Genomic DNA, 27,976 nt, shown 5'->3' with positions numbered 1-27,976 from the left:
CACGCCCAGCTAATTTTTGTATTTTTAGTAGAAACGGTTTCACCATGTTGGCCAGGCTGGTCTCAAACTCCTGACCTCAAATGATCTGCCTGCCTCAGCCTCCTAAAGTGCTGGGATTACAGGCGTGAGCCATTGTGCCGGGCCAGAAATACATTTTGCAATGTGACCCAGGACAGCTAAGGCCGTAGCACAGCTCCACCCCAGTGGTACCCCAGTGTTCACCCACCCAAGAACTGCTTCCTCTTCCCCGTCTCCCTGTTACCCTCTCCTGCCACTGCCCCCAGCACCCCAGATAAACTTTCACATATGAATCCTTGTCTCGGGGCCTGCTTCTGGTGATCCCAAAACACAGCGTGCACCAATGTGCCAGGTCCTCTGTCCATGATTTCATGTAATCACCTAAGAACCCTGCCCGGATCCTCAGTCTGAAGTCAAGTCAGACCCACCCAGATGAAAGGACATCGAATCTGAATCAGGGTACATTGCAGGTAAATGTGTTTCTGGGCCCCGGTGAGCAGGAAGCAGAGACAGGGCCAGAGAATATCAAGTCTGACCAGACTTTTCCATCCCTGCCACCTCTTCATGTGGTTCAGGACCCAGTAGCACCCGGTGTCTGGAAAGCTTCCCTTGGGTAATAGTGACTAGGCTATCAGGGCAAATCTCATGGACTGTGATGCCAGCCTGAACAGCATGGATTCACTGGTGGCAGGAGGGTGCCCATGAGCCCAGGGAGGCTGGCCAGTAGTCTACCCCCACCCCACTCCTGCATAGGAAGCAGGGGCCAGGGGACATCATGTCGCAGCATGGCCACCTCTCTCCTAGCGAGTTCTGCCTCCATAGCTAAGTAAATTAGGCAAGTACCGGGCGTGTGCACATGTGAGTGTGTGTGCATATATGAATGCATGTAGATCTTCCTGCACACATGGTGTTTTCCTGCCCATCTGAGACACACCTGTTAGGCACTATTGCTCCCATTCTGCAGATGAGAAAAATGAGGCTCAGAGAGGTGAAGTAACTTGTCTAAGGTCACACAACTGGCACATGGCAAAGCCTGGATAGGAAGTTGATCTAATGAACCGATTACCTGGGCTCTTTTCTCCTAAGATATCTGCCATCTTGAAGCCCAAGGAGTCTAGAAGCCCCAGGTCTGAGGAACTGGGTTATCTAGTTTATATACCTATGAGGATACTGACCAGCCATTGGTATCCCATCCCAAGAAGGGACCAGTCAGCTTGTCCCATGCTCCAAAGGTGTTCTGGGGGTTTGTTTAGACCCAGGGAAGTGGGATGCTAGCTGCCAGGACACGCGAATGCAGACTGGGGAACAGGTAAGTTCTCTTCTAACAAAGCAGAAGGCTCTGCTGCCTGACATGGTTTGGGAGCCATTTGCCCGGAGGTGGGAAGGGGAAGGATCACATGGCCCCCCGACATCTCCTCCCAGGTGGGGCCTCACCCCTCAAGACAGCCTCTGAGTGCCCACTAATTGTCAGGCCCGGCGGGGCTCTGGGGCGGGGAGATGAAGAGGCAGGAGAAAAGCCCGGCCCCCATGCCCCTCATGGCCGGTGAGGGGAACAGGAGGCCGGGCCCTGTGAGCCCTGGCAGAGCCTTACCGATGACGATGAAGGCCACGGCGATGGCGTAGGCCAGCAGGTAGCCGCGCACAGGCTCCTTGTTCTTGCCGTAGCCTTTGCTGAAGAAGCCGATCAGTGGGTACAGCTGGTCCTTGCAAAGGCACTGCAGCACCAGAGGCCTCACTCACCCCCAGGCTGGAACCTGCCACCTCCCCTCCCCTGGGGCCACCTGAGCTCCAGCCCCGGCTCGGTGCCCTCTGTGACCTCCCCAACCTGGGTCCTGGTGTCTGTTTCTATTAAATAGGGATGATCACTCTCCCTCCGCCCTACTGTGAAGACAGTAAAAGGGCATGACCAGGGCGTGGATGGCTTTGGGTAGAGCTTGAATGGTGGAGTTGCGGACAGGATGCAGGTGGCACAGGTGGGAGTGTGTGGTGGGGGCTGCAGGTGTTCATCAAGTCACACCACTGGAAGGGGCTGCTTCCTTCAAGAGTTTGCTGATAGCTCCTTTTCCCTTCTGGCTAGAGACCCCGGTCTAATGACACCTTCCGCTGTTTGTAGCAGTCAGCCAGGTACCCGCCCTATTGTGCCTCTAGCCCAGGCTCCTGGTGAGGAGGTCATCTCGACCCCTTTCTGTGGCCTCACCTGGAAGACTTTGGCAGCAGAGACAAGGCAGGCCAGGGCGGAGGAGAGGGTGGCCCCGAAGATGCCAGCCGTGATCAGGGGCGCGAAGCCTGACACCATGCTCATGGTCTGTGGGGATTTGGGGCTCAGGGACTCCATGGTGGGGGGGCTGAGCCAGGAGCCCCCATCTGTGGCAACTCATTGCCTACTGCGGGCAGGGGCTGGGTCCTGAGCCTCCATCTGAGTCCAGGACCCACCCCTGGAGATCCCAGTGTCCACCCACAGGTCAGGACTGGACAGACCTGGGCTCTGAACCCCTCTCCCCTAAGCCTAGGGCTCGGCCCCCAAAACTGTCCCCCCCCCAACAAACTTCCAGGCCCGCAAGGGGCCCTGCAGCCTCCACCCAGCCCCCAATGAGTCTGGTGGATCAGCCCTCCTGGCGGTAACCTGGTAATAGTTGATGAGGCCATAGCGGCAGCTGTGCTGCTGGGTGCACTCGGTGAAGTTCCAGCCATAGCCACAGGCCAGCCCCTCGCAGGCACCCCAGCCAGGGGTCACCGTGTCATTCAGGACCCCAGAGGCATCACGAACCATGCAGGAGCCTGAGAGGAAGAGGGAGAGCGTGGGGAGGTCTCCCTTCCCTCCTTACTCTGTCCTCTTCCAGCCCCACCTCTGCAGAGGGTGAGACACTGCAGATGACGGGCAGCTGTCCCTTCATCATGCAATGATAATGATGACAATGGAGGTGTGCCCGGAGCCATGCTAAGTACTTTACAACAACCTCCAAGCAGGCATTACTATTATTTTTGTTGTTGACATTTTACAGAGGCGTAGAGCTTAAGTGACCAAGATCACAACGTCCTCCTTAGATCGGAGACCTGGATCTCAAACCTTGAGTGGCTGTGAGCTGGACCAAGTCCCTTGGCCATTTGTGAACAGCTTGCCTCAAACGGGGCCACTGGGAGCAAGTGCACCTGTGAGAATCTCAGTTCAAGGCAGGTGTTAACAGCCCAGGCCTGGGCTCAAAGCCTGGCTCCACCACTCAGTGGCTGTGTGACCCTGGGCAGATCACTTAATATCTCTGAGCCCCCATTTTCTCCTTGGTGAAATAGGGAAAATGACAGTGATAGGATTGGCATGCAAAGGGCTGGGCACGTGGGAAGTCAGTTGCTGGTATTATCATCATCATCACTCCTAGCTTTGTCCTGTAGGATCTTCACACTTACGAATCTGGGCCCTCAAGGGACCCAAGGAGCCTGGTCTGACCCCGCCATGCCCACCACCATGAAGATGCTCTGATCATTGTCAAGATACCCTAGAGATAGGTTCAAGGCTTCACATCCTGAGGTCGCCATACCCTCCCAGCCCAGCTTTCCGTGTTAGAGAGTCAAACCCCACCCTCTGATCCCCGTAGTGGTGGGGGGTTTGGGACACGGCAGGGTGGAGGCCAGGTCCCTCCCCTTCCTGACTGGCTGGGGCAGCCACTTACCAATGGTGGCTGAGATGGCCAGGTAGGAAATGGTGGTCCAGAAAATGGCCATGAGGGTTCCCTTGGGGATGGCTACAGCAGGGTCCTGCAGGAGGGAGGGAGAGAAGGAGGGAAGGAAGGAGGGAGGACATTAGGCAGCCCCTGGGCCTCCTTCCAGGCCTGTCCTCCTTGTCTAAGGCTAAGGCTGGGGACAGCAACCTCTGACCTTGGCCCCTCAGAGCCCCCGTTCCAGCACAGAGAGGAAAGAGCCTCATGATTGAGGACCCCCACAGAGGGATGAACACAACTGAGATCACAGGGCGGAGGCTCCACCCAAGCCCCTGGGAGATGGAGGCAGAGAGAAGGAATTCAACAGCTCCACGCCTGGGCCACAGAGGGCACTTGGCCAGGGCTTGCTTTGAGGGTGGTGAGGGCGGGGGTAGGGTGGTGGGCTCTGGAGTCGGCCTGCCCGGGTTCAGTTCCAGGCGGCCAGCTGGGCAGGGGGCTGTGCTCTCACACCCCGGCCCCTTATCTGTCAGGGATGTTGGTGAAATAAATTAATCCACATTGAGATCCTAGACCAGGACTCCCCTCCCCGCCAGCCCTCACGGCATGTTCAATCATTATGCACCAATTGATTTGTCTGGTTCCTCAACAATAAATAGAATACACTCCAAACTTTCTCCTATCGTTCTGAGAAATAAATCTCTGCTCATATTTTCTTGCTTTCTTTTTTTTTTATTTTTCTCGAGGCAGGGCTTTGGGTGGAATCTCCACCCCAGGGCTCTGTGGGGCCCCTGCAGGCATGGACCTGCCAGCTCTGCCCGGCAAACCTGTTTGACTCAACTGGGCCATGCACATGGGGTCCCTAGCTCCAAAGCCAACAGAACACGCCAGCCTCCCACCCTGCCTCTAGTGGATTGAATAGTGTCCCCCAAAATTCACATCCACCCAGAACCTCAGAATGTGGCTTTATTTGGAAACAGGGTCTTTACAGGTGCAATTAATGAAGATGAGGTCACACCAGATTAGGGTGGGCCCCAAATGCAATGACTGATGTCCTTGCAAGGAAAGGACTCACAGATGAAAGAAGGCCACGTGAGACAGAGACAGAGATTGGAGTGACGCAGTTGCCAGCCAATGAAAGCCATTGTCAGCAGCCACCAGAAATTAGGAATATTTCTTAATTCTCTGGATTCTCCCCTGGGTTTTCAGAGGGAGCTTGGTCCTGCCGACACCTGGATCCCGGACTTTTAGCCTCCTGAACTGGGAATGAATATAGGTCTGTTTTTAAGCCCCCCAATTTGTGGTGAAAACACAAATACGCCAGCCATCAACCCCCATCCTACCTCCTGCATCTAGATCTGAGATCTCAGTCCCTGGATGTGCCGGGAAGAGGCAGGCAGAGAAGAGGTGAGCTGGGTAGAGGTGGGCTGAGATGTGGACCTGGATGTGTCACTAACTTCGAGATTGTTGCCTGGGCATTTAACAAAGTTAGGCACATCCAGGTCCACATCTCAGCCCACCTCTTCCCTGCTGTGTACACTGGGAGAAGCCCCTTAACGTCCCTGAGCCTCAGTTTCCCCATCTGTGAGATCAGAAAATAACTTGGCAGGGGATAAGTGTAATAAATGTGAGCTGTTGGGCTGGGGCAGTATTGTGCACAGGGGCATGCCCTGAGGCCACACAGAACATATTTGTTGGATGATGAAATGGTGATGTAGTTGAGGCCTCTCTGTTTTAGAAACTGGTATTCCGGCTCCTCTGCCACCTGTTTAGTCCTGGGCAGGCCCCCAAACCTCTCTGACCTTGGCTTGCTTGTCTATATCATGGTAAAAATGACAATGATGACAAGAAGCTCTTAGCTCCTGCTCTGAGCCAGGCACTATTCTAAGCACTTTACATGAATTAGCGCATGGAATCCTCCCCACCACCCTGCAAGGTGGGGGCTGGACTCGTCCCATTTTGGAATTGGGGAAGCTGAGGCCCAGGGAGTTTCAAAGGGACTTGCCCGAAATGTCACAGTGAGGGCTCCACCAACAGTGGCTCTGCTGCTGAGGATGCTGTCCCACAGGATAGGTGGAGGCCATCCAAGAGCCCCTTAAAACTTGAGGGCATTTAGGACAGAGTGCAGGTGCGGGCCTCAACCAGCTTCGAGACAGCTGACGCCAGCTGGCTGGTAACCTAAAAAGCTTGATGAGGCATCGAGATAAATTCCCAGGCAACGATATAATGAGGCTCCATGGAATCCAGGCTGTCTGAGCACAGGCCCAACCTCTGCGGGACCTCAGGGCAGGCAGACCAGGCCTCTGCTGGCCATTCCCCAGACAAACCAATGGCCGGCTGTTCTCCAAATTCCAGGCCCTGCCGAACACCGCCTGGTGCGTAGCCAGTTAAAGCCAGGCTGGCTTCGCAGTCACCTCCATGTTCAGTCCTTTTTGTTTTTTGGGTTTTTTTGAGACGGAGTTCTGCTCTGTCGCCCAGGCTGGAGTGCAGTGGCGTGATCTTGGCTCACTGCAACCTCCGCCTCCTGGGTTCAAGCGATCCTCCTGCCTCAGCCTCCCGAGTAGCTGGGATTACAGGAGCCCACCACTACACCTGGCTAATTTTTGTTTTTAGTGGAGCCTAAAACATAGTTTCATCATGTTGGCCAGGCTGGTCTCGAACTCCTGACCTCAAGTGATCCACCTGCTCTGGCCTCCCAAAGTGCTGGGATTACAGGCATGAGCCACTGTGCCTGGCTCAATGCACAGTCCTTAATTTGCTTAAGAAAATGCATCAAGGAGTGCCTTCCAAATGAGACTGGAGGTTTGGGGTAGGGGTTAGCTGTGATTTCCAGCATGGGGCTAGCTCCGCATTCATCACCCCCTCTTGCCTGCCACCTCCTTTGAGCAAAGGCTCCGCCAGCTTCTCATCTTTCAAAACCCAGCTCTGGGCCGGGCGCGGTGGCTCACGCCTGTAATCCCAGCACTTTGGGAGGCCGAGACGGGCGGATCACGAGGTCAGGAGATCGAGACCATCCTGGCTAACACGGTGAAACCCCGTCTCTACTAAAAAATACAAAAAACTAGCCGGGCGAGGTGGCGGGCGCCTATAGTCCCAGCTACTCGGGAGGCTGAGGCAGGAGAATGGCGTGAACCCAGGAGGCAGAGCTTGCAGTGAGCTGAGATCCGGCCACTGCACTCCAGCCTGGGTGACAGAGCGAGACTCCGTCTCAAAAACAAAAACAAAAACAAAAACAAAAACAAAAACAAAAACCCAGCTCTGGCACCTCCTGCACCCAGAAATTCTGCTGGAACTCCTGCTAACATTAGTTTCTCCTTCTCCCCGATGGTGCAGCACTTTGTATTACTGCTCAAACACTGCATTTCACCACAATTCAGTCAGCAAACATGTACACAGCACCTAGTATGTGCCAGACTCTGAGCTGGGAAGGAATAGGGAGATAGAGGCAAGTCTCTGTTCTCCAGATGCCAGGGCAACAGATACGCATTTGGCCTGACATCGTTATGCTGGGGGAACCATGACTCTGATGGAAGGGCTGCGAGAGATGATAGTTGAAGGAGGTATTTGAAAGACAAACAGACTGGGAGCAGTGGCTCACGCCTGTAATCCCAGCACTTTGGGAAGATGAATCGGGTGGATCACTTGAGGTCAGGAGATCGAGACCATCCTGATCAACGTGGCAAAACCCCATCTCTACTAAAAATACAAAAAATTAGCCAGGCGTGGTGGCGGGTGCCTGTAGTCCCAGCTACTCGGGAGGCTGAGGTAGGAGAATGGCGTGAACCCGGGAGGTGGAGTTTGCAGTGAACCGAGATTGTACCACTGCACTTCAGCCTGGTCAATAGAGCGAGACTCTGTCTCAAAAAAAAAAAAAAAATTAGCTGGGCATGGTGGCAGGTGCCTGTAGTCTTAGCTACTCTGGAGGCTGTGGCATGAGAATCACTTGAACCCAGGAGGCGGAGGTTGCAGTGAGCTGAGATCGTGCCACTGCACTCCAGTCTGGATGACAGAGCGAAACTCCAGCTCAAAAAAAAAAAAATAAGAAAGAGAAACAGAACAAAACTTTCAGGGTAAAAAAGCAAGTGTACGGAGTTGCAGGTAGAGAGTGCAGCACAGGCAAAGGTGTGGAGGAGGGACAGGGTAACATGGGCAAAGCAGTAGAGTCTTAGGGCTGGAGCAGGCTCATGGGAAGGGTGGCCCTGGTCAGGGATGAGGCTGGATAGGTGGGCTGGAGCCTTGAATGCCAAGCCAAGAAGCCTGCCTGCAGCAACGCAGTGGGGAGCCCTGGGAGGATGTCAGCCCAGATATGCATGAGCAAGGCTGAGCTCTTAAGGTCACAGCTGGGCCAGTCTTCCCCTAAAGCTGAGAGTTCTGGGAACTAGGGAGGAACCTAGCCATTTCGTGGTGCCCCTCAAGCCTAGAATACAGCTGGTCTTCATAAACAACCAGAGAACGGAATGGAATCGGTTGGATTGGGTTGAACTGAGCTGAGTTGGACTGGACTGGATTTTAGAAGCCCTGCCTCCCAGGTCTCAGTGCCCAGTGGCAGATGCCAGTAGAGCAGGAAGCAGGATTCTGCTCATAGCCCCTGTGCGGTGCCAGGACACAGGAGGGGCGGGTATTCTGCTCACCTTGAGGTCACCGGATATGTTGGCCCCTGCCAGGATGCCTGTGGCCGAGGGGAAGAAGATGGAGAACATTCCGAAGAAGGTGCCATCTGGACCCCGCCAGTCAGGCACCAAGTTCTGGACAAAAATGTCCGCTGGAAAAGCAAGGCCTGAGTAAGGCTCACCTGGAGGGCTTGACCCCCCCTTGCTGGGACCTGATGGGCAGACAGCCCCTGACCATGGGATCGGGTAATCCCATCCTCCCAGTGTCCACACAATGGGCCAGATTCCTGGGCAGAGAGTCCCTGTCCCCAGAGCCATGGTCAGGGCCTCGATCAGCACATACCCCGGTAGCTGAAGAAGCCTTTGGAGGCCTTGTCCTCAGATGGGGGGATCAGCGTCCCCACCAAGTAGTTGGCAAAGGAGACCATGATGACAAGGAAGAACAGCACCTGGGCCTGGGTGGGGGGGGGGGGGGTGGCGAAGGACCCCAGAGGTCAGATAATCTGATTCTACCTTTCTGGGAAGCCCTGCCAGAAAATGATTTGCCCAGGGCCCGTTTCTCCATTATTCATTCACTCATTCATTCAACACCCATTATGCAGCAGGATCTGTTCAAGGAGTTGGGAATATAGATGGTACAGAGTTCAAGACCACTAAAGCCTCTTGTCTTGGCTGATAAATAAGGAGGATGAATTTAAAGTAAGAAGAGGTTTGGTAGGCTGAGGTGGGAGGATCACCTGAGGTCAGGAATTTGAGACCAGCCTGGCCAACATGGGGAAACCCTGTCTCTACTAAAAATACAGGCTGGATGCAGTGGCTCAAGCCTATAATCTCAGCACTTTGGGAGGCCGACGTGGGTGCATCACCTGAGGTCAGGAGTTTGAGATCAGCCTGGCCAACATGGTGAAACCCCATCTATACTAAAAACACAAAAATTAGCCAGGCGTGGTGGTGGGCGCCTATAATCCTAGCTACTCAGGAGGCTGAGGCAGGAGAACTGCTTGAGACCAGGAGGCAGAGGTTACAGTGAGCCGAGATCACACCTCTGCACCCCAGCCTAGGTGACAGAACGAGACTCCATCTCAAAAACAAATAAAGAAAGAAAGAAAGAAGAGGGAGTGTGATGGGGACTGGCTGGAGTTCATTTAGCAGGATGGCCTGGGAAGGTGTCACCAGAGAGGTGTTTAGCAGACACCTAAAGTGGGAGAACGAACAAGCCAGAGAACTGTCCGGGGAAGGGCATCCGAGGAAGAGAGAGGAGGCCACCCTCTGACAGCTGCAGGTCAGAGAATATGGGGAGAGGACAGGCTGCAGGGGCCAGGTCCTGCCCTGCCTGTAGGGCCTGTCCGGCCGAGTCTGCCAGCAGGATCCATGGTTCAGCTGAAGGCCACACCTCCCCAGGCTCCCTCGCAGCCATGTGCGACAGCACTAGTGCAGCTTCCAGATGGTGCCACAAAAAGAAAGAGAAAAGGGAATTCCCTCCCATTCATTTCCCCCTTCTTTGCTTTCCCTCTGACTGGAGGGCATGTGGGCATGGTGGACCAGGTAGACAAAGGCCACGTGCAGGGATGGAGGGAGCACAAGACGGAAGGAGTCTGGGTGCCCAGCCCCTGGAGCCACCATGCCCACCCTGGGCCATGTGGAACCTAGATTGTCACACAAAAGAGATACAAAGCAGCAGAGCACGGTGGCTCACACCTGTAATCCCAGCACTTTGGGAGGCCAAGGCAGGCAGATCACTTGAGGTCAGGAGTTTGTGACCAGCCTGACCAACATGGTGAAACCCCGTCTCTACAAAAAATACAAAAATTAGCTGGGTGTGGAGGCAGGGGCCTGTAATCCTAGCTACTCAGGAGGCTGAGGCAGGAGAATCGCTTGAACCTGGGAGGTGGAGGTTGCAGTGAGCCGAGATAGTACCACTGCACTCCAGGGTGGACATTGAGCAAGATTCTGTCTCAAAAAAGAGAAGAGAAGAGAAGAGAAGAGAAGAGAAGAGAAGAGAAGAGAAGAGAAGAGAAAAGAAAAAAGGCAGAGGACCAGGGAGGGCCCAGGCCTGGCGACCCCCGCTTTTCCACGTGACCACCTCCACGTCCCCCTCCTCCATGGCCTCCTCACCTTGGACTCCCACTCCATGCCGGCCAGGGAGATGGCCAGCAGCACAGTGACGGAGACCACGCCAATGATGCGGATGTCATTAATGGGGTCCACAATGGGTGCCCCATACTCCTGAGAAGGGAAAATGGGCCAGGCTGCAAGCCACCCTCTGAACTCCCCATCCCCCAGACTCTGCCCACCTAGGAGGCACCTCCTGTGGGGTGCACTCTTCTAGGACGACGTTAACTCAAGCACCACCCCTGCCATCGTGTCCGCAAAGCAGCTGCTGCATGGGCCTGGACAATGTGGCCCTAAAGGCCACACACCACCCCCGCCAAAGGGGACTTCTGGGAAAGGAATGGTCTTTATTGGTGAGATTGTCACTCTCACCCACAGTGATCAGGCTGTGGTTCCTGATGGGTGAAGTCAGGCAGGGAGCAGGAGGGCCCCGCCTAGACGGGGCGGAGGAGAGTGCAGTGGGCTACCCGGATCCCTCTACCCAGGGTCCAGCCCCCGGCCTCACCTGGAGCAGGTCCCGCACAGTCTCTGCAAAGCCCACGGTGTGCATGGCCACACCCACAGCATTGGCAAAAGCGAAAATGAGGCCGATGGAGCCCCCAAGCTCTGGGCCCAGACTCCGGGAGATAAGGAAGTAGGTGCCACCTATCAGGGCAGAGTCAGGAACCATGAAACCAGAGGAGTCGGTTCGCTGGGGTGGACTCGGGGCAGGCAGAGGCCAGGAGAGGGTGGCCACGGGACCCACGGCGCAGGAGACAGCTGAGGCCATCTCGTGGTGTAGACAGCCTGCCTAGAGCCCTCTCCTGGAACCACAGGAGCAGCTGGGTGTCCCATTGGGTTGGGGAAGTTGGGAGTCCTGTTCCCAGGATTAGCAGCCCACGAGAGGAGGGCCTTGGTGGGAAGGGGGATGGCCCACCTGACTTGACCTTGCCGTTGGTGGAGATGGCCGAGATGGAGAGGCCTGTGATGGAGGTCACTGTGACCGACAGCAGGATGATGATCCAGGTCAGGACTGCAGGGAGCACCCAAAGCTTAGGCAGGGCATTTCCCGGGGAGGAGCCCCAGTTTGCCTACTCATTCACCATGCAACCTATGTTCATCTCCCTTCTCTGAGCTTCAGTTTTCTCATCTGAAAAATGGATCTCTGTCATTTTGGGAGGCCGAGGCGGGCGGTTCACAAGGTCAGGAGTTCAAGACCAGCCTGGCCAACATGGCGAAACCCCGTCTCTACTAAAAATACAAAAATTAGCTGGGCATGGTGGCACATGCCTGTAATCCCAGCTACTTGGGAGGCTGAGGCAGAGAATTGCTTGAACCTGGGAGGCAGCAATTGCAGTGAGCCGAGACCACGCCACTGCACTCCAGCCTGAGGCGACAGAGCGAGACTTCATCTCAAAAAAAAAAAAAAAAAAAATGGGTCTCTGTCTACCTCCTGCCATACTCTGAATAGCCAGGGAGCCCTTGAGCCAGCATTTGTTGGATTGTTAGGCATGAGGGGGAAGCTACCCTCATTTAATAATAAAAAAGTAAAGTAGCAGTTACCACTCTGTGATCACCTCTGGGAGCCAAATCTGTGCTGTGTTTTTACCTGCATCCTGTAAATCCCGCAACAGCTCCATGAGGTATGTTCTGTTATCACCCTCATTTTCCTAATGAGGAATCCAGGGCTCAGAGAGGTGAAGAAACTTGCCCAAAGTCACACAGCAGGCTACAGAGCAGCTGTAGGCTACAGAATGAAGCTTTTTTTTTTTTTTTTTTTTTGAGATGGAGTCTCATACTCTGTCACCCAGACTGGAGTGCAGTGGCGTGACCTCGGCTCACTGCAATCTCTGCCTCCCAGGTTCAAGCAATTCTCTGCCTCAGCCTCCCGAGTAGCTGGGATTACAGGCACCCGCCAATCAAGCCTGGCTAATTTTTTTATATTTTTAGTAGAGACAGGGTTTCACCATGTTGGCCAGGCTGGTCTTGAACTCCTGACCTCGTGATCCACCTGCCTCGGCCTCCCAAAGTTCTGGGATTGCAGCCTCCCAAAGTGTGAGCCGCTGAGCCCGGCCAGAGGGCAACTTTCTAACCTGCATGCTTCGAGGTAGAAATGAGCTCTGAGAGGTTAAGTGGCTTACTGAGGGCAAATAGCCCTTAGGCCTACTGACCCCATGTCCAGCGTGCCTCTGCCACACCCCCCGACCCCTGTCACTGCAGGGGCTTGAGACGGCACCAGGGAGGAGCAGGCCTGGCCCTTTGGTCTCTGCAGCTCAAGTTTAATCCTGCAACCTCGGGGCCTGGGAAGAACAGGATTCAGGCAGGCCCTCCCTCCTCTTCCCCAGAGGGGCACTCACCGATGCCTGCCTGGGCCGTAATCCAGGGCAGCCGCAGGTAGAGGATCACGCCCCAGATGTTGAGCATGCAACGAATCTGGGAGGACAGGGGGGTCAGAGGGCACCTGGGTGGACACCCCAAGGCCAAACAAGTCCCTGTCCCTTGCTATGGCAGGGTATCAAGCACCTAGGCCCTGGGGACAACTGGGTCCCTTCTTCACCCACGTCAGTAGGTTCCGAGTCTGGTTCTATGGGGCAAGAGGGTGAGAGGCACCCAGAGACCCACCTATCCCTCCCGCCCTCCCATTGAGGCCTGACGCTGGGCTACGAGCACTGTCCCCCCTCACTGTATCCATCCCAAGCCCAGGATCCTGTGTCTGCCAGGCACGACCATGGCCCCAGTGGTCGGCAGTTGATCCAGAGCCTGGCATTTACAGGGAGCTCAGCAAATGCCAGGTGAGCCAGTGCCCCATGTACAAGCAGATATCAGAGCTCAGGGGGCTGTGACTTCAGCTTCCAAATTTAAAGCAAAACCAAAGGCCGAGATGGAGGCTGAAGCTTCCAGGTGGGAGGGGCTGGTGTAGTTGCCGGCCCCACTGAGTTGCAGGGCCGTTCCCGGCTCTGGCAACACAGCCCGGGAGGGAGATCCCAGCTCTGAATATGAGCATCTGGGGGTCGGGGAGGGCTCGTGGTTCAGATGGAGAAACGGAGGCACAGCAAGTTGGCAGCGTTAAGATCAGAACCCCAGCCTCCTGCCTCCCAGAGCAGGGCTAAAGCCTTCTACATCCCATAAGATCCCCTCTGTAAAGTCCCATAATGTCTCCAAAGCCAAATGTACTTGATTCTCTACTGTCTGGAAACTTAATCCTGCTCTACACTACAGCAAACCTTTTCCTTCCCTTCATGGAGGAGAAAAACACATTTACGGAATTGTGTGTTTAATGCAGCCCCCTGGTGGCTTTTTAGGGAAATACAGTTTCTTCTAATTACTTCCTGGCAGGCAATAATCTATTATTGATTGATCTATTAACTCATTGAATTCATTGTACAGATGGGAAACTGAAGCCCCACCAGGGCCTGAGAGTCAGAGCTGAGCCTGGATGGAGCTCTGCCACCCCACCCCCATTTCTGGACATCAAGCAGCACCCACACCCCACTCACCATCACCCCCTTGACCCAGCCGAAGCGCACGGGCTCCTCGGGGTTCTTCTCGCTGCTGGTGCCTGCCTCGTCCTCCACCAGCCCATCAGTCATCTCGTGACTGGGCCGGCTGTCAAAGGCCAGGGCGTGCAGGTGTCTGCCTTCCTGCTGGCAGCCCAGAGACCACGAGTCAGGCAGGTAGGGGTGCTAGGGACGGCGACTCTGCATCCAGCCCACTGACCTGCACCACTGTGCCCCATACCGGGCACCCCCCGGCCCCTCAGCCCACTGGGTGTTGAGCTGCTTGAGGGGCTTTTAAAATGCTCCCTAGGCCAGGAGCGGTGGCTCATGCCTGTAGTCCCAGCACTTTAGGAGGCCAAGGTGGGTGGATCGCTTGAGCTCAGGAGTTCAAGACCAGCCTGGGCAACAAGGTAAAACCCTGTCTCTACTAAGAAATACAAAAATTAGCTGGGCATGGTGGCATGCACCTGTAGTCCCAGCTACTCGGGAGGCTGACATAGGAGGATCTCTTGAAGCCAGGAGGTGGAGGTTGCAGTGAGCCAAGATCAGATGCCACGGGAGACTGGGAGTCCTGGGCGCTCCTGCTCATAACACCTCTTCCCCCTGGGACAGCAGTGGTCTTGGAAGTGATTAGGCAGTTGCCCAGCCTTGTAACGGGGGACAGGATTATTATCACCCTGGAGAGGTGAAAGCTTGTCCAAGGCCACATAGTTGGTCCCTGGAGGGCTGGGTCTTGAAACCAGGCCTCTACCTCTGGGGCACTGGGAGGTCTCCTGGTTTGTGCCCCAAGTGACTGATGCCCTCCTCTGGGGCTTTCTTCCTGGCACTTCATCTCAGTGTGGAGCAAAGGGCCATGTCTTGGTTTGCTCTAGGGTGGGGAAAAGTCCTGTCAATTTGTCAAGTCTTAGCTTCAGAATCAAGAACAATTCTGGGCTGGGCGTGGTGGCTCATGCCTGTAATTCCAGCATGTTGGGAGGCCAAGGTGGGTGAATCCTTTGAGGTCAGGAGTTCGAGACCAGCCTGACCAACGTGGCAAAACCCTATCTCTACTAAAAATACAAAAATTAGCTGGCCATGGTGGTGCATGCCTGTAATCCCAGCTACTCGGGAGGCTGAGGCAGGAGAATCACTTGAACCCAGCAGGTGGAGGTTCCAGTGAGCCGAGATTGCACCACTGCACTCCAGCCTGGGTGACAGAGCCGGACTCTGTCTCCAACAACAACAAAAAAAAAAAAAAAAAAAAGAAAGAAAAAGAAAAAAGAACAATTCTGCCCAATTGTCACATGGGAAAAGGGAGGCCAGACAAGGGTCATGACAATCCAGTTTCCAGCCCTCCACTCTTCACAGTCCAGCCTCCCAGGCAGCAAGCCTGGCGAGCCCCCTGTCTGAGGTGAACCTTCCCAGGCCCGTCTTTCCCTATCTCTTTCAGGTGTGTGCAACCTGCTTGCATGCTTCTACTCACTGGAAGCTCATTACCTCTCTAGGCCTCCCACTCTACCTTTGGGGTTCTAGTGATTGGCTGATAGACATTCCAACATGTGTGCAGAGTTCTGCAGCTTCACTATTTCACTGGGGCCTCTCAATCCAGGAAGAAGACACTCCTCCATCCCCATGGCACAGATGACAGAACCGAGACCCAGAGAGGTTAGGTAACTGTGTCGAGGTCACACAGCAGGGAAGTGGCCAGTCTTCTGAGATAGCACTTACCTTCAGGAAGGAGTGCAGGTCGGCCAGTGTGGGCCGGACCTTCCGGGGCTCCCCAGGCTGGGTGCTGTTGGCATAGTGCTCATACGCGGGCACCACATCGATCGTGTTGTAGCCGAAGGTACGCATGCAGAAGGTGTTGCCGTGGGTCAGGTGGCTGGGGTGGCTGCTGTCACAGGCAGCTGGTGGAGACGGCTCATCACTGCTCAGCAGTGTGCTGATGGTGAAGCGCCCGCTACACAAAGTAGCGTCCCCAGGCGTCTCTGTGGAGGGCAGTTCTGCCATTGTCGCCTGGGTGTCCAGGGTCGGCAAGGACACATAGGGTGGTTTTATAGGCTGCGTCTGCACTGGGGAGGAGGCAGGGAGGTTGGCCTAAACCGCCTGTGGCTGGTGAGCAGGGTCCCCAGACAGGGCGGGAGGCAGAGCACCATTTGATTGTGGAGATAGAGGACCCGCCTTGGATCTGCAGGGCTGGGCTGGCCCAAAGCCAGCCACTCCCTGAGTCCTGGAGTGGCTCCTCTGAGTCTGGGGGCAGCAGAGATCTCCAGCCAGGACCCAAGAAGGAACAGCTGTCAGAGAGGACCCTGAGGGGTCCTATAAGGGATCCTAGAGATAGCCTGGTGGCCTGAGGACACACTATGGGTCCTACTCTATGAGAGTTCAAAAACCTCTCATATTAGTATTTGGTTTTAAAAAATTTATTTAGGGCAGGGCATGGTGGCTCATGCCTATAATCCCAGCACTTTGGGAGGCCGAGATGGGCGGATCACCTGAAGTCGGGAGTTCGAGACCAGCCTGACCAATATGGAGAAACCCCGTCTCTACTAAAAATACAAAATTAGCTGGGTGTGGTGGCGCATGACTGTAATCCCAGCTACTTAGGAGGCTGAGACAGGAGAATTGCTTGAACCCAGGAGGCAGGAGGCGGAGGTTGTGGTGAGCCGAGACTACGCCATTGCACTCCAGCCTGGGCAACAAGAGCGAAACTCTGTCTCAAAAAAAAAAAAAAAATTTATTTTGTATTGGGAGGCCTAGGTGGACAGATCACCTGAGGTTGGGAGTTCAAGACCAGCTTGGCCAACATGGTGAAACCACGTCTCTACTAAAAATAAAAGAAATTAGCTGGGCGTAGTGGCGGGCACCTGTAATCCCAGCTACTTGGGAGGCTGAGGCAGGAGAATTGCTTGAACCAGGAGGCAGAGGTTGCAGTGAGCTGAGATTGAGCCATTGCACTCCAGCCTGGGCAACAGAGAGAGACTCTGTCTCAAAAAATAAATAAATAAATAAAAATAAATTTTTAAATTATTATTTAGTAGTTTTGAATAGATGAATTACATAATTTTTTTTGAGATAGGGTCTTCCTCTGTCACGCAGGCTGGAATGCAGTGGCACAATCACAGCTCACTGAAGCCTCACCCACCAGAGCTCAAGAATCCTCCCTCCTCAGCCTCCCAAGTAGCTGGGGCCACAGGGACACACCATCATGTTTGGCTAATTTGTTTTTACTTTTTGTAGAGATGGGGTTTCAAGTCACCCCAACCACCCCACCCTGGTTACCCAGGCTGGTCTCAAACTCCTGACTCAAGTGAGTCTCCTACCTCAGCCTTCCACCTCCCAAAGTGTTGGGATTGCAGGCGTGAGCCACTGCACCCAGCTGGTATAACATTTCAAAAGATGTACACACACACACCCAAAGTTAGTCTCTTTAGCTCCAACCTGTCTCCCAACGTCTATGTGTCCCTCCAGAGACATCTCAGTATATTTACAAGTAACTTCAAACCAGAGTTCAGCAGGTCAGAATTGGAATCCATATCCACCAATAGACTGACAAGCCCTGGGGCTTGGGACCAGCCGGTGGCCTCCAGGGCCCCTAGGCACCACCCAAAGTATGGATTTCCCTGGGCTCTGCCTGCAGGGCCATTGGGTTATAAAGCCTGGGGAGCCAGCGCCTTTCCTGGTTCCTGAAACCATCCCAGACAAGGCACCCCAGCTCCCATAGGAGCAGTCCCCCTACCAGTGCTGGACCAGGTCAGGACCCAATTTTGCCAGCACTCTGAGGCCACACCTTGAATGCTGGTGGCATGGGAGCCGCACTCTCATTACCAGAGGTGCCTAAGCCATTGCAGGGAGGAAGTGGTTGAAATTTGAGCTGTCAGGGGATGCAAGAGGGGAGTCAGGGTCTTGAGAGATTAGTTAGTGGGCACACACTTGATGTGTCACCAGAAATGGAGGGCGTATTTTCCCAGCTGTTATGAGGGCTCTCAGTGTCAGCCCCTATGGTGCTGGCCTCACCTGTGGTCACCTTTCTTCTCAGAGGCCAGCATTCAATGACTGACGGATATGGGTATAAAGACCTGGCACCCTGCCCTAGCTGAGGCTTTGGGTATACACCGAAGCTTACTTCTCCCTCTGTCCAGTCCTGCTTCCTTCCCTTCTACCCACAAGTACTGACCCCAAGAGGCTCCCTGTTGAATGTCCTGCACACACTCCCCGATCTTGGAGTCTGCTACTCAGAAGTGGGGTGACCTAGTGGCTCACAAGAAAATCACTGATCTCTTTGTGACCTCTGCTGAGTTTCCCATCTTGCTGCCATTCACCCAACAAACCTTTACTGACCACCCACCATGCCATGGGTGGCGATAGGAGCCAAGGACACCCATGGTGGGCATTGTGCCCGTGCTCACGAAGCTGCTCAGTTCGTGAGGGAAATCAGTGTGGAAACAGATCAGCCCAGCTGTGTAGTGAGGGTAGCAATGGGAGAGATGTCCCTGGAGGAGGGTCAAAGTAGGGACAGCCAGGAAGGCTTCCTGGAGGAGGGGACCCCTGACCTGATTCTTAGAGAATAAGTTGCTCTTCCTGGAGGCAGGGGATAGAAAGGCCATCGCCAGCTCTAGACATCTGAGCTTGGCTTATGCTCTGGCTCTGGTCATCCTTGGGAAGGATACGGAGGGACACACCTCCTCTCCCTCCGTAGCCCTGCCTCTTAGACTTGGGCTTATAGAGTTCACACAGGTCCCCCACAGGACTGGCTCTACAGTGCTCGAAATCCTTAGGGCTCCATGACCCCCAACAGCAAGTCAGCACTGGGTGATTGAGAACTCACAGGTAGGCCTGGCTGGCTCACTCTGTCCCCCTTGCTAACCCTCTTACTCCTCGTCCAGAGGTACTGGGGACAGGTGTACCTACTCAGCTGTAGGGCCAGGCAGAACGGGTAGGTGAAATGCTCAGCCGGTGTTAGGGCAGCAAACACTGTTGGGGAGTCCACCTCCAAGATGAGGGTCTAGGAGTCCCACACAATCATGGATAAGTTTTCATACGTCAGTGCACTTTTCTGGGGAGGAGACAGAAATTTCATCCACCTTGTTAGACTCACAAAGGCAGGGATCTGGCCCTGTTTTGTTCAGTGATAATCCCAGGCAACAAAACAGTACAGAGTGGGTATTCAACAAACGCTTGTTGAATTATGAAGGGGACACAGAAGCAAAGAGGGCGAAGGACGGCTCCGTGGAAATCCTTGGCTGACAGAATGACCCCAAGCAGGGTTGATGAAACTGGCCACTCCACAGGCCCTCTCAGCTCAGCATTCAGCCTCTAGTTTCGCATCTAGAGGTGAGCTGAGGATAACAGGACCTCAATGACAAACCCCAAAGGTTACGATCACTGTGCACTTTTTTTTTTTTGCAAAGCTTATACATTTACCATAGGTGTTAATTTTTAAATCTTCTCAGGGCACCTCTTAATGACCCACAGGCCTCCCTACCCACTTCCCTGGATTCCCAGCCCCTCCTCAGAGAGGCATCTGCCAGTGGGGCTGAAGGCTTGAGGGCCCCACCCTGGTTTTGTTAGGGGAGAGGATTTGTGGAGGCCTCTCTCTGCTCAGTCCCTCATGGGGCCCTCGGGGCAGATCTTATCGCTCATCTCCCTCTTGAACTGCCATTTGTCTGGCGAAAATCACAGCTGCCCTTTATCCGCTCACACCATTCCTACACACCCTGTCCCTGGGCAACTGTGGAAAATTCCTGATTAAGATCTCACAGAAGAAGGAGCCTGAAGGGGCCCGGGCTGGTTTCCAGCAGCGCTGTGGCCCTGGGCAGAGTGAGGGGCCCTGACTGTGCTTGCCAAGGGTGACCTTGGGCAAGTCACTCGCTCCTCCCTCCAGAAAACCCTGGCCTGTTCAGCTCCAAAGTCCCTTTCTGTTCAGCAGGGGGACATTTGCTTCTTCAAGAAACCTCTTCTGCCCCTCTGCCTCTCTATGGGGTAAGATAGGGTTTTAGCAGGTCCCCTCGAAGGACTCATCAACAGGACATGCTGAGAGACTGTCAGACACCTTGTCCCGAAGCACAGATCCCCAGGAAGGGGAAGTTGCATTTGGATGGAATTTAATCAATTTCAGAAATGTTTACAGAGGCACTCTTTTTGATGGTCAGTGGGGACACAGTGCTAGGTCAAACACAGTCCCTATCTTTCAGGACTCTGGCTTCCGGGAGAACCCATGGGCCAGGCCCTTCTGATCTGAGGTTCTATGTGCCTGGAGCAAAGCCCTTGATTTGGCTGCAAAGAGTCTCAGTTCTGGCCGTTTCTGTGTGACTTTGAGCATGAAACTGACTTGGGTGAACCCCAGCTTTGCAGCAGCAAAATGGAAATGCCTCCTCTACCAGTGCCAGGCATCCCTCTCCCCTGGCTGAGTGCCGTGGGCCCTTCGGATCTCCTGGATCTCAGACAGAACAGGAGCAGTGAAGAAGCGGAAACTCTCAGCTGTCAGGAAACCGGAGAAGCAGAAATCCCAGAGAAGCAGAAACCCCAGATGCAGGTCCTGAAACGCTAAAGACAGAAGGCCCTGCTGCAACCTCAGAAGCTCAGGGCCTCCTGTCTTTGCGGCTACAGAGGCAACTCGGCATTTATTGTGTTCCTCCTGTGTACCGAGCACTGAACCTCACAGCCTAACCTGGCAGATAGACCAGCAAGGAGATCATGCAACTGGCCAGCAGAGGAGGAAGGCTGTCCAGAGGAAGGAGGGGAGAGGGGAGGGTAGGTGTGTGGGTGAGGATGGAGGGGAGATGAGGACAGGGGAGAGGAGGGAAAGGAGCTCAGGAGGGGTGTGGTCAGTGCAGGGGGAGAGGCAGTGGGACTGAGGCCCACATAGTGCTGTGGGGTGGGGAAAGGAGGGAAGAAATGGTGGCAGATGAGGCTAAAAGGGATCTAATTGTTTCTTCACTCCACTGCGTTTATTGAGTCCCTACTGCACACCACGCCCTGTGCTAGGCAAGGAAGGCACCACAGGGAACAAGACACAGACCCTGCCCTCCTAGAGCTCACATTCTAATGGGAGATTCTGTGGACCTGAGCAAGAGGAGGTGAGGGGCAAACATCAGAGTTTTTTGAAAGCTGCAGGTGATTCTGAGGAGCGGTCTGGGCTGAGATCCAGCGGGTTGCAGAGGACAAGCTTTCACACACAGACTCCCACCCCAACCCCATCCCCAGGTCCTTGTGTCCGGCCCGGTCCCACGAGGCTCGCCTGGAGAGGATGGGTATGATGCAACCCTGGTGTCGTGAAATAGCCGGGTAAGAGGATGCGCTGCTCGTCGGCCTGATTCACAACACCAGCTGCAGCAACGATACCAGAACTCCGCCGGCTTCCTCCTCTGGGGTGTGGCTCCTCTGGTTTTGAGACAGTGATGAACCCATACAACATCTTCCCCAACCAATGGCTGCCCCAGGCCAGTATGGCACCAGGGCCCGGGGGTGCACAGGGTGGAATCTGGGTCCCTGCCCACAAGGGCTCACAGACTTGATGCTTGTGAGGAAGAGGGGAACACACATAAAAAAAAACCTGTACAATGCAGGGGGTGCAGAGAAACAATGGAGGTACAGGGCACTGGGAAGGCCTAGGAAGCCAGAGGCTGGACTGCAACCTCCTCAGCAACCAGGACCAAGAAATTGAGCCTTGAAGATGGGTGCAGGGGCTCACACCTGTAATCCCACCACTTTGGGAGGCTGAGGCAGGCGGATCATGAGGTCAGGAGATCAAGACCAGCCTGGCCAAGATGGTGAAACCTCATCTCTACTAAAAATACCAAAATTAGCCGGGCGTGGTGGCAGGCACCTGTAATGCCAGCTACTCGGGAGGCTGAGGTAGCAGAATCGCTTGAACCCAGGAGGTGGAGGTTGCAGTGAGCCGAGATCACGTCACTGCACTCCAGCCTGGGCGACAGAGTGAGACTCTGTCTGAAAAAAAAAAAAAAAAAAAAAAAAAGCAAGAAAGAAATTGAGCCTTGAGGAGCCCACAGGTGTGTCTATTGCAGTCCTGGTCCTCTACCTGGACCATGTTATAGCACTTTGACACTAAAGTGCTTTAAAGTACTTGAAGCTATCGATAGCTAAAGCCAACAAGGAAACATACATGATGAGTTAAAGCCAACAAGGAAACATACATGATGAGTTAAAGCCAACAAGGAAACATACATGATGAGTTAAGACATTTTCATTGTTAAAGGAAGGACTCCCAGCCAGGTGTGGTGGCTTAAGCCTGTAATCCCAGCTCTTTGGGAGGCTGAGGCGGGAGGATTGCTTGAGCCCAGGAGTTCAAGACCAGCCTGGGCAACATAGAGAATCCCGTCTCTACAAAAAAATTTAAAGATTAGCCAGGCATAGTGGTGCACGCCTGTGGTTCCAGCTACTTGGGAGGCTGAAGTGGGAAGATCACTTGAGCCCAGGAGGTTGAGGCCGCAGTGAACTGTGTTTGCCAGGCTCTAGTCTGAGATCTTGTCTCAACAAAAAAAGAAAAGAAAGAAAAAAGAAAAAGAAAGGAGTACTCCTAGTTCCTTTTTCTTCATGGACAGACTTAAAAAAAAATCTTATCTAGCCAACATTCATTCCACACGTATAGATATGCATTAAACACAATCTGGCTATTTTGAAGGACACACAGAAGGATAAGGCATGGTCATAGTCCTCAGGAGCATACCATTCATCAGGGGAGGTAAGGCCAACAAATAGCCACAAGCCAAGGCAGGAATACATAAATCCCTGGATAAATGCTACACGGGTTCAGAGAGAGGATGATTTCCTCTGGCTTGTACCAGGGTAGAGTGAGGTAGATGACACAAAAAAGCAAATAGATAAGCAATTATTTAAGAAGGACAAAGTCCAGTGTTAGTCTGGAGCTTCCTGGCAGCCAAGGCAGAAAGCGCAATCATGATCAGTAGTCATTACCTGATAAAAGAGTGAGATTTACTTTCTTCCCCTCTTCCTCTTCTCATAATAAATAAATAAATAAATAAATAAATAAATAAATAAATGAATCCCCATCAACCCTTTATCTGTCCATGCAGGTTTAGCTGGAGCTCAGCCCTGCTGCATAAACACGAACTGGAGCAGTAATTCTAATAAAAATTCAGCCCTGTAATAACAGTCACAAGCATATGTTCCTCCACCCTGATGACTCTGCCAACGTGCTCTCCCAAGAAACCAAGGACTGCAGTGGTGCGATTACAGCTCACCACAGCCTCATCTCCCAGGCTCAAGCAATCCTTTCATCTCAGCCTCCTGAGTAGCTGGGACTACAGGCTGCGACTACACTACACCCAGCTATTTTTTTAAAATATTATGTAGAGACAGGGTCTTGTTGCCCAGGCTGGTTTCAAACTCTTGAGCTCAAGTTATCCACCTGCCTTGGTCTCCCTAAGTGCTGGGATTACAGGCGTAAGTCACTGTGCCCGGCCAGCCTTTCATTTTCAAATTTCATTGGAAACCTTTTCTTTTTTTCTTGAAAGCAATAGGAGAAACATGATCATTCTGTTCCATTTTGAATTCCACAGGTAGACTTCAAATCAGAACACTCTTTAATGGATATTTTTGGAGTCTAGGGGCCTATGACTTGCTCCTGCTACCAGAACCAGGAGGCCTAGAATCTCAGAGCTGCTTTTGAAAGCTAAGCTCCCAACCCACTCCCTCAAGCCAGGCCCAGTCCAGGGAGTGAGGAAGGATGTGAGCGGAGAGGCCTGGCTGAGATCTGTTCAGCCTACTTTCTGACCTGGTGCTTTTAGGTCACCGTTTGTCAAATGGAGATAATTCTACCCAGCCATGGGTTTTCTGATGATATTAAGAGGGGATTTACGAAAGCAGCATTTTGGAAGACATTAATAATGCTCTGCAAATATAAACTTTTTGTTTTGGTTCTAGCCCTTAAGCTACCAGAAAAGAAAGGTGGGAGAAAACGCAGTCATCCTCTACTTGTTTAAGGCAGTGCTTTTTGGTAAGGGCAGCTGCTAATGTTTTTGTTGGTTTCTTTTTAATTTTTAGAAGTTGAGGCAGAGGGAGGAGTGGAAAGAGGAGGAGCTCAGGTCCAAAAGCAGAAACGCAGAGAGTTGGCTTTTAGAGTCATCAGAGCCCAGACCTTGACAGGCATTGCATGCATGTAAAAGCAGAGAACGTTCAGAGTCCTAGAAGCTCAGTATCCAGAGGCTCTCCAACATTATCTGGTTGACTCTCCGCCAAATACCTGAAATAAGTGGCTGACCTCCTTACCATCCCCCAGCAGAGCTCTAAAGGGTCTTCTGCCAGTGGTCACCCAGCACCCCAGGGTTCAGATGCAAAAAGGCACTGGGGCTTGCCTCCAAGGGGAGTTTGCACTCCAGGCTGGGGCCACGGTGGACCTTCGTGCTCTGGCTCGGTGCAGGTCCTGCAGGGTATGGAGCCCCACAGCGGAAGTTTGAGGGGTGGTCTGGGGAACAGAAGTCAGCTCCTTACCCGGAAGGAGCTTGCAGTTAGCGGCAGCACTGTGCACTGAAGAGGCTCACGACAAGCCCATTCAGTGCACCTGCCAGTGGTGAATGCGGGAAGGCCAGGGGCAGCCAGACACTGGGAAAGAGTATCTTTGATCAGGGTCCCTGGGTTCCAACCAGAGCTGTCAAGTGCTCATTCACTTCTGATTTCCTGAAAAATGTGCCCCCTGAGCCCCTCACACACAATGATGCTCTTTATCTGATGCCATTTTTTTTTTTTTTTTTGGAGAGGGAGTCTCACTCTGTTGCTCACCTGAAGTGCAGTGGCGCAAACTTGGCTCACTGCAATCTGTGAAGCCATTCTCCTGTCTCAGCCTCCCGAGTAGCTGAGATTACAGGCGCGCACCACCACATCTGGCTAAATTTTTTTGGTATTTTGGTAGAGACTAGGTTTCACCATGTTGGCCAGGCTGGTCTCAATCTCCTGACCTCAAGTGATCCGCCTGCTTAGGCCTCCCCAAGTGCTGGGATTACAGGCCTGAGCCACCGTGCCCAGCCTCTGATACCATTTTTAATGGTTAACTTCCCAACATTAAAAACCACGTTGGACGGAGGCTAGGTTGGCTTTGACCTTGAGGGGTATAGAGTGGGCAAGGTGACCCAATGGGACTTGGCGTGGTGCATGTTTTTCCCTAACCAGATAGAATTTGTGTCTTCCTATTTAGTACGTCTCAGACATTGTATGAAAATCTGTGTTGGGGAAGGGGTTTGGGGGATTTCCACATTTAGAAAGGGCCACAGGCCTACTTCATCACTCCCTGCTTCAGTCACAGCAATAGTTCCTGACCCTAGCAGGGCATGAAAATCACTTGGGAAACTTTTACAAAATAAGAATCAGTGCCTCGGCTCCTCCCCAGGCCAGTTAAGTGGGAAGCTCAGGGGGCAGGGCCTTGGAAATCAGTAGCGTTGAAACTCCTTGGGTGATGCTAAGATGAAGCCAGGGCTACGAACTGCAGAGCTGGCGCGGAGCTGGAGGGAAGACGTTAACTAGGGCTGTGTGCAGCACAGAATCCGGCTCTTCTTGATAAAGGGATTGCTGATCTAAAATTTTTTTTAGTTATCTTTCATGTTGTAAAAGGCTTTTAAAGAGCTTCTTCTCTCCTGGTTAGACACAGGAATACATGCACTGGATACCAGCCCTTTTGTGCTGGACTAATTGCCCAAGGACAACAGGTAACCTTATAATTATTGGTTTGCACAGACAAGTATGTGTCCCCAAGTCAGACCACCCCTGACTCATCTCTCTGCCTCACGGGCCACATACACCCCAGGTCCCCTCCATACCCACCACATACTTACCTCTTGAACAAGGGAGATGCCCTAGAGTCCGGCTTCTGCTTGGCCAGGTAAGGGATGAACATGAGGCCTGGGACCTCTGGCAGGCCCCTCAACTCACCTGAGTCCTGCTGTTTCTCCTGCTTCAGGGTCATGGGAGAGATTAACAGCTGCATGACACCGCTGGGGCATATTATGCAGGCCAGCTGCGGCCAGACCGACGGGACCTGGGGGGTCCCTGCATCCTGGGCTAGCAGGATGGCCACACCCATACAGTGTTCTCCCATCTCTGTAGGTCTGAATCTTGGTCACTTGCAGACAGCTCCTGTATCCCTGGCCAGAATCTTTCCCCTTTATATGGCCCTTCCTTGTGGGTTTTTTTTTTTTTTTTTGACACAGGGTCTTGCTCTGTCACAGGGGCTGCTGAAGTGGCTGAAGTGCAGTGGCTCAATCTCAGCTCACTGCAGCCTTGAACTCTGCCTCCTGGGTTCAAGCGATCTCCTGCTTCAGCCTTCCAAGTAGCTGTGACTACAGGCTCATGCCACCATACCTGGCTAATTTTTGTGTATATATATATATTTAATAGAGACAGGGTTTCACCATGTTGCCCAAGCTGGTCTCAAACTCCTGGGCTCAAGTGATCCTCCTGCCCCGGCCATCAGAATGTTGGGATTACAGGTGTGAGCCACCAGGCCAGGCTTTTTGTGGCATTTCTTAAGGCTTCCTATTTGATTATGGTGTGTCTGTGTGCACATGTACATAACCTGCTTTTCTCTTTTTCCCAACCACACAGTGAACCTCAGAAAGCAGAGATTGCACCTTAGTCTCAGAAATCACCCCATAGTGGGCCAGGCACGGTGGCTCACGCCTATAATCCCAGTACTCTGGGATGCTGAGGCTGGCAGATCACTTGAGTCCAGGAGTTCAAGACCAGCCTGAGCAACATGGCAAAACCCCATCTCTACAAAAAATACATAAAAATTAGCTGGATGTGTTGGCGCGTGCCTGTAGTCCTAGCTACTCAGAGGACTGAGGTGGGAGGATCGCTTGAGCCCCTGAGGCGGAGGTTGCAGTGAGGCGAGATCGCGCCACTGTACTCCAACCAAGGTGACAGAATGGGACCCTGCCTCAAGGGCCATGGCAGGTGCTGAATGGATGAGTGAAGCTCTTGAGTCAGCCTGGAAGGAGAGACCCTTATAGGAAGAGGCCCCTTATTGTCTCTCACTCCACTAAGAAGGAAGCTCCTTGAGGGCAGAGATCTTGATTCAGTTCACCATTGTGACCCTGTGCCTAGAATAATGCCTGGCACGAGGTAGACCCTTAAACATTTCTTGAACTGCATTCTCCACTTAGCAGTTCCTAAAGAAACAGTTGAACTTGACATGTCAATGTCTTTCCCCATTAGCAAAATTTTGGCTCATCAATGTTGACCTAATTTTGTCTCTTGCCAAAAGAAAAATAATAATAAAAAATAAAAAAGGCATCCCTGAGGTGGGAGTCATTGATTTGACCTGCACCCATGTGCAGGCCCTGTTTTGAAGGGCAGAAGCCCAGTGGTGGAGGACGTCCCTACAGTCTTGGAGACCGTCTGCACAAGGCAGGGAGCTGGGTGGCTACAATGAACGTTTATTTATGGAGAGCCCCCTGTGCGACAGGCAACAGGTTTTAACTTCCTCTTCCCAGTGGCCTGATGGAGTAGAAACTGGCGTGCCTGCTTCCTACAAGAGCAAACTGGTTCCCCGCAATGGAAGGACTCGCAGCTCCCAAGCTCTGAAGCCTTGCGGTGCGGGGCGACTGCCTGGCCAGGACTTGCTCCCTCCGGCCAGGGCACCGTCATTCCATGTTCCTTACCTTTCCCTCTTCCCATCCTCCGCCTCCCGCTGTTGAGAAGACCCTTTCAGAATTTAGTTTTCAAGGAAGTCTGATGTTCTTGTGCTTTCTGATGCCACTGACAGCTGCCAGCCACCAGAGGGCCACATCTTAAATGTCTGTTTTTGAAGAAAAAAAGTGTCCTTTTTGGTTTGGTTCAAATTTTCCTAAAAATTCAAGCCAACTGCTCTGTCAAGCTGATCAGAGACCTACCCCGAGTGTGGTAGGGTCAGTGGTGTGGTGGGGGTGATGCCTCTAGACTGGCGCTATGGGAAGGACACATTTGGGAAAACTGAGGAAAAAGAATTTCCAGCCAACCTCTCCAACGAAAATGTCTCTCCCCGCAATAGCACTGCCAGCAGGCAGCTTTCCCAGCTTCTGGGGCCTCACTTCCCACCATCAGTCCTCATATTTCTCTGTGGCTGTTTGCTTTTCAGGGCTTCTATGCAAACCTGGCCATTTCCAGGAACAGCTGAGGT

The 27,976-nt window shown here is 53.2% G+C and overlaps 1 protein-coding gene across 14 annotated transcripts in view; it reads right to left on the bottom strand.

Annotated features, from left to right (window-relative positions):
- The window catches only part of LOC105494041 (solute carrier family 12 member 3), a 65,377-nt gene extending 49,486 nt beyond the window's left edge, over positions 1-15,891 (bottom strand). For 3 of the 14 annotated variants that reach the window (XM_071084580.1, XM_071084576.1, XM_071084573.1), the window contains exons 1-12: positions 15,574-15,888; positions 13,867-14,013; positions 12,727-12,802; positions 11,307-11,402; positions 10,896-11,035; positions 10,394-10,504; positions 8,622-8,733; positions 8,300-8,430; positions 3,684-3,768; positions 2,642-2,796; positions 2,216-2,323; positions 1,610-1,733 (exon numbers count right to left, since the gene is read on the bottom strand). In XM_071084580.1, coding sequence (XP_070940681.1) covers positions 1,610-1,733; positions 2,216-2,323; positions 2,642-2,796; positions 3,684-3,768; positions 8,300-8,430; positions 8,622-8,733; positions 10,394-10,504; positions 10,896-11,035; positions 11,307-11,402; positions 12,727-12,802; positions 13,867-14,013; positions 15,574-15,855 — 1,567 coding nt within the window. In that variant the 5' untranslated portion in view covers positions 15,856-15,888. Of the gene's footprint in view, positions 1-1,609; positions 1,734-2,215; positions 2,324-2,641; positions 2,797-3,683; positions 3,769-8,299; positions 8,431-8,621; positions 8,734-10,393; positions 10,505-10,895; positions 11,036-11,306; positions 11,403-12,726; positions 12,803-13,866; positions 14,014-15,573 lie in introns of all 14 variants that reach the window. The other 11 variants (XR_011616500.1, XM_071084583.1, XM_071084571.1 and 8 more) reach the window with 9 other exon arrangements.
- Between the last annotated feature and the right edge of the window lie 12,085 nt (positions 15,892-27,976).

This window comes from Macaca nemestrina, chromosome 18, assembly GCF_043159975.1.
Source record: "Macaca nemestrina isolate mMacNem1 chromosome 18, mMacNem.hap1, whole genome shotgun sequence".
NCBI classification, from domain to species: domain Eukaryota; kingdom Metazoa; phylum Chordata; class Mammalia; order Primates; family Cercopithecidae; genus Macaca; species Macaca nemestrina.
Note: the sequence above shows the minus strand (reverse complement) of the source record. Positions and strands in the feature narration are given on the sequence as shown.